The sequence below is a fragment of the Gossypium raimondii genome, chromosome 7, assembly GCF_025698545.1.
Source record: "Gossypium raimondii isolate GPD5lz chromosome 7, ASM2569854v1, whole genome shotgun sequence".
Lineage (NCBI taxonomy): Eukaryota > Viridiplantae > Streptophyta > Magnoliopsida > Malvales > Malvaceae > Gossypium > Gossypium raimondii.
This window is the reverse complement of record NC_068571.1, coordinates 8,175,483-8,186,964: the sequence shown is the minus strand read 5'-3', so window position 1 is coordinate 8,186,964 and position 11,482 is coordinate 8,175,483. Positions and strand designations below refer to the sequence as shown.

General features: G+C 32.2%; 1 protein-coding gene across 1 annotated transcript; it reads right to left on the bottom strand.

The window, feature by feature from the left end:
- Positions 1 to 4,757: 4,757 nt before the first annotated feature.
- On the bottom strand, positions 4,758 to 7,293 carry LOC105802608 (uncharacterized). Its single transcript, XM_052633825.1, has 4 exons — positions 7,188 to 7,293; positions 6,761 to 6,820; positions 5,370 to 5,433; positions 4,758 to 5,092 (listed from the first exon to the last, which is right to left on the bottom strand). The coding sequence occupies exons 1-4, from the start codon at positions 7,291 to 7,293 to the stop codon at positions 4,888 to 4,890; spliced, it is 435 nt and encodes a 144-aa protein (XP_052489785.1). The 3' UTR covers positions 4,758 to 4,887.
- Between the last annotated feature and the right edge of the window lie 4,189 nt (positions 7,294 to 11,482).

Sequence of the window (11,482 nt, the reverse complement as noted above, 5' to 3'; positions counted from 1 at the left end):
GAAATATTTAGCTCTTGACTAAAATCCAATTATAATGAAGAGTATTTATAACTTATTGGCTTGATGCGTATAACACGCAAATCAACATAATCTCATGTTGGAATAGGAAATTCAGTTCTCATAAGTAATGGTTTAGATTTAATCAAATGCGTTCAATTAATAATTTCTCTAAACCATTATGCATAAATAACAAATTTTTATGAAATTTTTCAACCTCAATTAATAAAAGACTGAGATATAAACTCATCACTTTAGCAATATGAATTGTCTTAATTGTATAATCTGAAATTAATTATTTAAATAAGCAATCTTGCAAACGACAGGTTGCAAGTTGATAACACATATGTGAATATTTTGTAGATGCATCTACCAAAATCATATAATATCAAAACCATCCACATGGTGAATTAATGGACCAATATTCATTTCAGAAATGCAATACATTAAATCTCAACTTTAGCTAGTAAGTTTCTAAGAATCAATTTTCATTGAGAACAAATAACAAATGAGAATTCTTTAAATTAGAGAATCTTCTGGTTCCTTAATGAATGTCCATATCAATTCTCAATTATTTTTCGCATCATATATGACCCAAAATGGTCTAACTGGTCACGCCAAGTAGTAAATGCAATTGTATTAGTAAAGTTTTGGTTTACTTTAACAAGCATTTCAATTGTTTTGATAATCTCAATATAAATTGTGAGAAATTAATAATTTTATTGTCATTCCTTTTACTTTGTATCCACATATAAGTACTATTGTGACATTTACTATCGGAAATGTTTAAATCAATGTGAAGTTTAAATCACTATTTTCCATATGTACAACAAGTACATAACCAATGACTTTTCATACATAAGTTTTCTCTTGTAAGTTCTAATCAGTAATATTTTTCCACATAATTTTAATTGAGAACTTATTCGAATATTGAGAGTTATACTCACGCTTTAAAAAAACTTGTCACTTCAGTGCATCCAACAATAAAGAGCTTTAGATAGAATTACCATATTCTATTGTTCATAAGTAGATCTTTCACAATCAAATATTTTGCTTTCAATCCCTTAACAAAAGATCACAAAGATAGTCAATCAATTCAATTTAATAACAAGATTAATCAATAACTCAATCCTCTCCTTTTTCATCCTTTCAAAATAGATATTTATAGCAATAGTGATTCATATGGAATATAATATTTTCTTCATTCACAATCTCAATATGAGATCCATTATAAATATATTTTAAAACCAATGGATTAACCATCACAAGATATTAATATATTAGCTCTTCTAGAGCTTTCAACTAATTTTGTACTACCAAATATTGTAATAATATTGGTTTATATTTTCTTTTGCATTCACTTCCGGGAATGCACTAGATGTACTAGGACGAACTTATAAATGTCCCAAAAAATTCTTTATTTCATAATCACCATTGCAAACATGCATGGATTTCAAATCAAAATCTAATCTATTCATGTTGTCATGATCAGTCTCCAATTATAATAAACATGATATAATAAATAAATTATAGTGAAATATACGTGAGATTCTTTAACATCATCGCTATCACCCTGGCTGAGTGGTTAAAGGCTATAATAATTACCTATAGTACGCATGCCTCAATTGAAATAGTAGCAACTCTAGGAGGCAATCGACAATAGCAAATTTCGGGATATTTTTGTGACTTATGGAGAAAAACAATAAAAAAATAATCGTGTTGATAACGTGTTATAAAATAAATAGAGTGGTAATAAATATATTTTAGAAACAATATATTTTAGGTTAAATTTTTAAAAAAATTTATTTAATAATAAATATATATGGAGTGGTAATGAATTTATATTTTAATATTATTGAATAGATGTTCAATCTTCGGATTTGTAATTTGTAATTATTTTTATTGTGACAAGTTTTTAAAGTAGCCTGCTAAGTGTAAATAGGAATGACCACTTCCATCGTCCTTATGACAATGTGTTAACTTATCATATTTGGATTTGGTAATTTATTAAAAAAATCTTTGAGCTTTGAATGATGCTAATATTGTAGAAGCCTAACATTGAAGACCAATCCTTTTAAAACAACTATTTTTGGAGATTGGATTGGTTCGGATCAAATAATTAAACCCCTTAGATCGTGTAGAACCAATTGGGATTGCATTGAAGACTTACTTAAAAATGAATCACCATTAGTTCACTTTACATTGGACTCTATTCGTATATTGCTTTTGCTATTTTGTAGCTGCTATTATTAAAAGGTTGGATTGTAATTTATCACTAGTATGTGAGCAACTCTCGAAATTTTCTATATATTGAGAAACTTTATAGATTTTGTATGAGAGCATAGAGAGCAATTTATTGTTCATTAAAGAATTTATTTTGCGAGTGTATTTGAAGAGTAAACAGATTGTGTTTATAACCTAAATTCTCAGGGGGAGAATTTAGAGATGAGTGTTTTAGTCTTTAGGTACAAAATTAAGGTTTTATACTTGAAAAGTGATAGAGCTTAATTCACTTATTGTATTATAGATTAAAATATTGGAATTACTCACTGAATTAAACTCCATAGATGTAAAGAAACCTGAATTGACTAAACAATTATGCATGTTGATTATTTACTTTGTTTACTTGTTTATTCTGTGACAACATAAGTAATTACTCGCAATCAGCAACACTTGGTTTAAAAGCAATTAACAATACTAAATATCAACAAATTTATTTAAAAATATATAAAAGTTAAAAAAGGTTTCACCATAATTATATTAATTATAATTTAAAAAAAAAGTATTTCTATCTCCATTTAGGGCACGTTTGGTTCGCTGTATTAGATTAGAGGTGTATTGGATTAGAGGTGTAATGGAATAGAGGTGTAATGGAATAGAGGTGTAATAGCAAATCAACTGTTTGGTTGAATGTAATGGAATAGATACGTAATAGTAATCTTGTGTTTGGTTGAATGGAATAGAGGTGTAATAGCATAATGGAAAAAACTAAAATGACTAGAATACCCTTAGCATAAATTTATTTTGGTAAATGATTATTGTTATTGTTATTAAATTTTAATAAGATTATTAATATCAATAATAAATAATTTAATCATATTTTAACATAATTATTATTAAATATAATTTAATAAAATATATAATTTAATAAAATTCTTAACATTAAATATTCTTATATAAATTCTTAACATTAAATATAATTGTGTTATAAAAAAAAGGATTATATATACTTACTACGATGGTAAAAGAAAAAATTAATTATAATTTATTCTGTTTTTTATTTTACCATATGGAAAAAAAACACAAATTCTATACTTCTCTGATTATTTTATAATGCCATGTAACTTAGAAGTTTTAGTAATTAAAAAGATTCTGCTTTTCCTTATTACTAAATCGAGAAAGAGCTTAGGAAATTGCTTCAATTTACATTGGCTCAATGTTGAATAAGATCAAGAAGGCAAATCTGTTGACAAGTTGCAGTACTGCCTCAATATCTCAGTTCATGCACAAACATAAATCAAGCATTCATTGGAAGAAATTGAAGCACTTGAAAAGCTTGTTGCTCCTCCTTTTTCTATTATAGGTAAAACTCCAAACATAATGACATTTCCAAAGATCTACCAACAATTCGCTATTGAGTATTGACACTGTTTTGGTTAACATATGTTACATTGCATTAAACTTGCAAGTAAAAAGCACCACAAATACCAATGACATAAGCAAGCAAATGCAGTGAGTATTAAGACCAATGCTGGAAACTAAACAATGAAGCTGAATGAAGTCCACCATTGATCTTATGAATTAAAACCAGCCAATAACAAGTCAACCGCCTAAAAGAATTTCAGCACGAAGCTTCATATCTGAACTATGGTACCCCCCACTTTCAAATCCATCCATTTCGTATGCTCAAAACCACCATCACCTTGATGCACTTTAACTTTCCTGTTATTCATTTCAATGTCCTACAATGTCATCAACAAACGATTTACAAACCCGAGAAATATCGACTAAAAAAACCAGATAACAAAGAAAAAGACTGAAGGATGGAGATAGAGAAAGCGAGACATAAAGGAATAGCATCAATCCCACATACTAAAGAAGCAAATTTTCTTTTTTGAAGGAAATTCTACACAAATGTGCATAAGAAGCAAAAATTTATACATATTTGAGTAGCATTTCCATAAACAGTTTTCAAGCATTATACAGTACGTAACACTAATTTTTTTTATGCAAAGTATCATTTGAATGGACTTGAACACTTCAACAAGATGGAATATATATCTACTATATCAGTTCTAGTGGTCGGTCCTTTTTTAAAATTCAATCAATTATTAAAAATTTATAAAAATAATAAATAAATAAATAAAAAGCATTTAAAAAAATTAAAAATTGATTCAACCACCAATACAATCAACTTTTTAGTCCAATTTAACCGATTTTGATGGTTCACTCACCGGATCGATACACTACTTGTTCCCAATAATAATGGATAGCTATTACTACAATTGAGTTGGCAAAATAACTGCATGTGTTCCCTCTTGATGCATAGACAACAACTCATGTCATAGATAGAAAGTATGATCCTCAAAACATATAAAGAAATATTAGGAAAATACCGAATATATCCATATCCAACATTTAACCCCAACAGCTATAATTTCACAAAGAAATTCAAAACTAAACATCATGTATATAAACAGAAGAGCAGTGAGAGAAGATAGAATAAGACCATATTTAATAAGCTAAATAAACATGAAGTCTTGAGCTACAAATCATAATCAAACTTGAGCAAGATAGAGGTATCTTACATCACCCCAAGCATTTATATTTTATTTCATAATAACAATGGAGAAAAGAAGGTAAAAGAAGAGCATGAGGTTATAAAAGCACTCACTCAAACTTATAGTGTTTGTCAACAGCCACTGAAACTTCCCAAGTGCAACTCATCCCTTTAGGAAACTCAACTAAATCACCAGCACCAATTTCAACAAAGTCATTGCTACCATCAGGGTATACCTTGACTTTCCCTTCCAATAGATAACATGTCTCTTTTGAACTATATGTCCATGGGAATTTACTAGGAGGACAACCCCACCTGTTAAAATATATATATATCCAATTAGAATGTTGCTATTGCTTAAATGTAAATGATGTTGATGAACAAATTGAAAAAGTAATGGACTACGAAGGTAAAGAAAACCCTTAACTTCATCAACAAATAATCAAAACCCAAATCAGAAAATTAGTTGAAAACCCCATTCCATGCAATCAAAACTCAGGTCCAAAATGAAATCAATCCTTGAATTTATGGACCAATGATCAAAAACCCATATAAAATAAGGTACATAAAGATCCACACCAGAAGAACTTACCAGGAAAAACCCCAGCTTTTGGCATACTCCACAAAACTAAAAAGTAGTAAATTCGCAATGAAAAAGGATTTTGAGAGGATAAAAAGAAGAAAAGAAAAAAGAGGGAGGAATGGATGGAGAGAAAGAGGAAATGGATTTTATAAGTTCTACTCTCTTAAAAGAGGAATATAAATTATTACAGAGAGAGGGAGGGGGTGATTGCTTACTTCCTCAGAGATTGTCAATTTTCGATCTCCGCCCACTTCTTTAACTACTTCATGTTGATAATTCTCATCTTCCAAATCGGGATCCTTCCGCTTCCCTCACCTCCCTCAAATCCCTACTCGGCGTATACGGATGATTGTAGTTTTCATAACTCTCGAATGGGTTCAAGTAACGTTAGTAGTAACACTAGAATGATTCTAATGCTACAAACAATGAGTGGCATCTAGCAATGCATCATTGCTACCTAAGTCACAAGAGATCATGATTCGACATAACCTTTTTTTTTATGATTAACCTTTTATGCAATAATCCTTAAGTCCTTTATCTCTGGATTGGACACAAGTCATGGAATAGTCACACTTGCATTGTCCATTCCATGTTGTTTGATATCTTAAGCAGACTACGATATACAAATAAGTATGACATCTAATATCAACTTATTTGAGCATGGCCATGCATTTCTAGTCTCACTTAATCAAGTGGCCTAAGATATTACTCCTATTATGTAGGAGGGACTTATCCTATATCGACCAACCATATCCCTCTACATAGATTGTGGTATATCCAACATCACTTTATAGAACAACCAGTTACGGTGTACGTTTGACTGTATCAAAATATACAACTCACGATGTTGGGATTATGATGATCTCAAGTCTGAGGATCATATAAATATTAATCATTATGAGTAATGTCGTGACAATTATATAATAATCCAAGAAACATACTCATAACGGGTCAGTCCAATATGTTGTTCTCTAACACACATATTCATGTAATGATTCTGACATCCATATCAATGACAACTCTTTATCATCAATCAACTACATGTTAGTCTTAATGCATTATCGTTGTCCTATCCAACAATAATACTTGACTAAGGAACTTTTAAGAATAATCATATTATTCTCAGGACATTATTATAAAACAGTTTATTTATATACACAGAAAAGAAACTGAAATAATAATGGTAACGCCTTATATTAATAAACATGATAAATCAAGTATGTTATTACAACCATCTCATGATTGATCTTTGGGCATACTCTAACACAAACAAAATACAAACCAAACCCAAATACATGTCCCTTGCCCATTAAGCCCAACTAGCCTAAACACCCAATGGCCCAATGACCCAAATACAGTTAACAGAAAACCCTAGGCGTTCAGAGCGCCGCAGCCGCAACCTCCCACGTGCACCACCGCACGTACGCTGCCCTCCACGTCACCATACGGCCTCCACATACCTGCAAGAAGGACAAACAAACGAAAAAATCAGAGAAAATAGGCACAAAAAAAAGAGAACAGAAATCATCGGCAAATCAGAAAATAGAAAAAAGAAAAATGTTAAATAAAAAAAGATTCGGGGGATTTTTCTTTTTGTTTTCTGTAAAATCGAGCTATAAGAAAGCCATTCAAACACTGTAAACAAAAAAAAGGACGCACATTGTATCAAAAAATATCAATACAAAAATAAAAAAAGGTGATTTTTAAATGGCTCTCTTGCTTCTTCCGTTTTTTTCCTTTTTCTTTTTCAGTTTTCTTTTCGTTTTTGTTTTGATTCATTTTTGAATAAAAGAATAAAAAAACAGAGATTAGAAGGAGAGCAGTTACCTGGAGGCTGGATTTTTGTCTTCTCTCCGCAATCATCGGAGTTGAATCGGAGATTGTTGGCCTCTAGAAGAGACGAATCGTCAGAACGGCGCAGAGAGGAGAGCATCCGAACTCTCTGTTTTCTTTTTATGTTTCTTTTATTTTTCTTTCTTTTTTTTCATTTAAAAAATGAAATAGAGGCTATCAGATTAGGGGTTTTTTTGCCCTTATGTGACGTATGAAACGACACCGTTTGGAGTCTGATCAGTGGCTCCAAAACGGCGCCGTATTGAGCTCTACCCGCATGTGTGACCCGACCCGAGAGAAGGATCCGTGCGTTTGGCCTCTGTGGGGAGATTTGCGCAAATGGTCCTCTCCCTTTTTGTTGCGTATTCAAATCGCTCCTTTTCGTTTTCTAATTTTCGCCCTATAATTTGATTTTCATTTTATTTTAGTCCATGCCGCAACGCAACGTTTTGGAGGGCGGGGTTATTTTCCGCTTTACTCCTTCCTTGTTCCTCGCGCACCCAATTAGGTCAATTTTCATTTTTATTTATTGCGGATTGGCCCTAAAATTTCTGTTTTCATTTTAATTTAGTCCTGATTAATATTTTGTTGTTAATTAATTTACTATCATTATTTTTATTACTGTTTGTTATTATTATTATTATCATATTTGATCATATTTTTATTTACCTATATACCTATGTGTTTCTTTATTATTCCTATTATTTTAGATTGTTTTTATTATGTATATGTACATATGTAATATGTATTACTTAATTTTAAATTATATACATTTATATTTTATACATATATAACTTTCATTAAAAATTATTTTTACATATACATATATTATTGTTGGTTTCAATCATTTTTACCTATTCCATGCATGTATGCACTTCATTTCTTTCAATATTCTATTTTTATTTTGCTATCTCAACTTTTCCTATATATTATATTATTATTTATATTGAGTTTTCATTTCATATATTGTCTATTTTGATTAATACAAGTATATTATTTTAAGTTTTACTTATTTTGACTTCCTTTTATAATAACTACATTAAAGTTCATTTAGGTAGTATTATTTCATGTAATATTCATTATCCCATTCTTGAATGTTGTCAAGTTATTGCATTAATTATTTCATTTTAAAATTTCATTCATGTAATTTTTGTGAGTATGCATTCAAATCTCTTTTCTCATATTACCTTTTTGGTACATTATATTTGTATTAAGTTGTTTGGCATTTCCTTGATTATTTTAATTAGGTTTTCAAACATGGATGTTAGTATTTACACAATGTGAGATACGAAATTGTTACTCCTATGTATTGTATTGCTTATTTACTTGACTATTCTTCATACATTAGTGTACGTTGATTTACGAATCTCCATTTCGTGTTGTACGTTATTCTTCTATTGTTTTATTTATTCAAAAGATTACGTTTCATATCATTTTAAATGTCAAAAGCATTTTTATCCAAAAAAGCTTTCAAATAACGCGACACTCGGAATCGGGGATCCTCGAAAAGATTGTGTCCTAACTTACTGGATTCCAATCTTCATCGGGATCTAAGAAACCAAATATCCCTTTTAATTAACACACAAATAAAAAACTCATTCTCGGGAATTCGACATGTTGTGTCCTAGCGCATTGAATGTGACATGTTGTTTTCTCGAGACGAGGATTCTTCTAACAAATGAAAATAAAGGCAATATTTGATATTTAGGGATTTTGTGAAATCGAACCCTAACTTACTGGGTTTGATTTTCTCATTTAACCCAAATGATCAGATACCCTTCTCAAAATGCATAGGTTTTAAAAAAATCAAGAGATAAACTTAATTTTGAGGATTTGAAACGTTGTACTCTAACTTACTGAGTGTGACAATTTATTTCTTTGAAATAAGTAAGTCTTATCATCCAATTCATTTTATTCAAGATAAAAGGATCGTATTTTAAAATCTTTTCAAAATTTCGACATTAAAACATTAAAAAATCAATTCGGTACCAATTTTGGGCGTCACGAGGGTGCTAACCCTTCCTCGTGCGTAACCGACTCCCGAACCTATTTTCTCAAAATTCACAGACCTAAAATCATTTTCAAGGTGATCCGATCACACTTTCAATAAAAGATCGGTGCCGACTCCCATTTTATTTTCAAGGTGATCCCCTTTTTTTAAAATTTTAAAAATGGTTTCGACAGCTTGGCCACTCCACTGGGGACCTTAGAGAGTCAAGCCGTAAATTTATTGTTTTCTGTCTTATTGTCAAAAATTGAAAATTCGATTTGAAAAATTACGATCCTCTCTTTGCATGTGTTTGTAGGTTTATTGTAAATTGTGTTTTATACTTTGGCATCATACTGCATAAAGGCTATTTTGGTCTTACCCCTCTAAGTGGGAGTGAGAAGCTACTCCTTCGTGAGGTTTTCACCTCCGTGCAGGATAGTGAATCACATTCGGGATACATCCGTACCTATGTCTTCGTGAGATTTTCATCTCCGTGCAGCCATAGGGAAATGTATTCCCTTGAACCGAACTCGATCTGTATGAGCCTATAATTGGTGAAGATCGAGGAATTTGCTGGTTCGGGTACCTTATCTTTAGAGCCAAACCTCATATAGTTGACTTAAGAACTCAACCTAGGTAGAACCACTCCAAATCCCTAGTATTTACCTGATTAGGTACTTTTTGTTTTCCTTGTTTACTTCTGTTTTGTACTAACCCCTTTGGTTGTGTTTTGATTGTGATTGCATTTGCATATTAGGAAGGAGATATTGATTCAAGTTTGATTACTAACTTAGAAAGCTTGTCATGGAATACGGATTCCTTGATAAAGTGGAAAACAATACGGCTACCTTAATATATTCTGAGAAACACAAGAAGAGCGATGGGAGAGTTCGTGACCTTGCCCCATGGCCTGAGGATTCAAGGCGATCGACTGAGAGCCCTCGACCTTCCAACCCCTTAAAGAAGCTGACTAGCCTTATAAAGACGGGTAGGTGGTGGATCGCGACCAAGATCAAGAGAAGGAGCTAGCAATGGCATCTATTGGCGAGATTACCTCAAACATGCGGATGAAGAAAAAGATCGATGTTGTTTCTTGGAATATGAGGGTGAGGCCGTACATGTATCCGTTTTATGTAAAGGAATTTGATTTCTAAAAAAGTTTCCTAAATGTAATTGAATCAAATCAATGTCTCTCTAGGCATTCATTTTATGCATCTGCATTACATGCATTAGAGTCCATTGAAAGAGTCTAATTGAGTAAATTTATTTTAGCTAATCTGGAAACCGACAAAAGCTCACCCATTAAGCATCAATACGGTACTCGTCGAAAGACTAAAGAAATGGACCAAAGATTAGAGAAACTAGAGCAAATACAAAAGGATATGCAAGAACGGTTACAAGTACAAATGCAAAAGTAGCTAGATAAAATTCAAGAAGACATGACGGAAAAACTGATCAAGGCTCAAGAAGATGCGATGGCTGAATTGACCCACCTACTAACTAAAGATGTAAATAAGGGGAAGGGTCCTATGGTTAAAGATGAAGGAGAAGACAAGGATAGACCTATCTATCCTCTAGGCTTTACGCCTCTGCGTGCGCAGATTCAGACCGAGGTACCTCCGCGCAGATCCTTTGCTTCAATTAAGCCTCAGCGGTTTCAAACTGGTGTTTCAATGCCGATAAACTTTCAGGCTGGATTAGGTTCTAATCCTAGAGATAACCCAGTGAATCTTGTTATTCCTGATTTCGATGAAATGGCTAAAAAAGAGAAGGCAAACGTCGAACTGTCAAAACAATGGGAGGACAGGTGTAAATGGTTGGAGGAAAAATTCAAAGCCCTGGAAAGCGCCGATAGTCACCATGGGATCGATGCGAAAGATCTGAGCTTGGTTCCAGACTTAGTACTCCCTTACAAGTTTAAGATGCCTGAATTTGAGAAATATAGTGGGACCAGTTGCCCAGAAGCCCATATCACCATGTTCTGTAGGAGAATGACTGGGTATATTAACAATGATCAGCTATTAATACATTGTTTCCAGGATAGCCTCATTAGGGTAGCGTCGAAATGGTACAATCAGCTGAGCCGTACTGAGATTGATTCATGGAGAGACCTGGTACAGACATTCATGAAACAATACGGTCATGTAACAGATGTGGTTCCCGATAGAATCACCTTAAAAAATTTGAAAAAGAAATCGAGCGAAAGTTTTAGGCAGTATGCACAGAGGTGGAGGGAAGTTGCAGTCCAAGTTCAGCCACCCCTGCAGTAGAAAGAGACGACAATGCTCTTCATCAATAC

Excerpts from the sequence above, each read along its gene's own strand:
- LOC105802608 (XM_052633825.1), bottom strand. The coding sequence starts at position 7,293 with ATGCTCTCCTCTCTGCGCCGTTCTGACGATTCGTCTCTTCTAGAGGCC. Across the intron at positions 6,821-7,187 it reads GACAAAAATCCAGCCTCCAG|GTATGTGGAGGCCGTATGGT; the intron begins GTAACTGCTCTC and ends TCCTTCTTGCAG. Across the intron at positions 5,434-6,760 it reads TGCGGTGGTGCACGTGGGAG|TTTTCATTGCGAATTTACTA; the intron begins GTTGCGGCTGCG and ends TCTCAAAATCCT.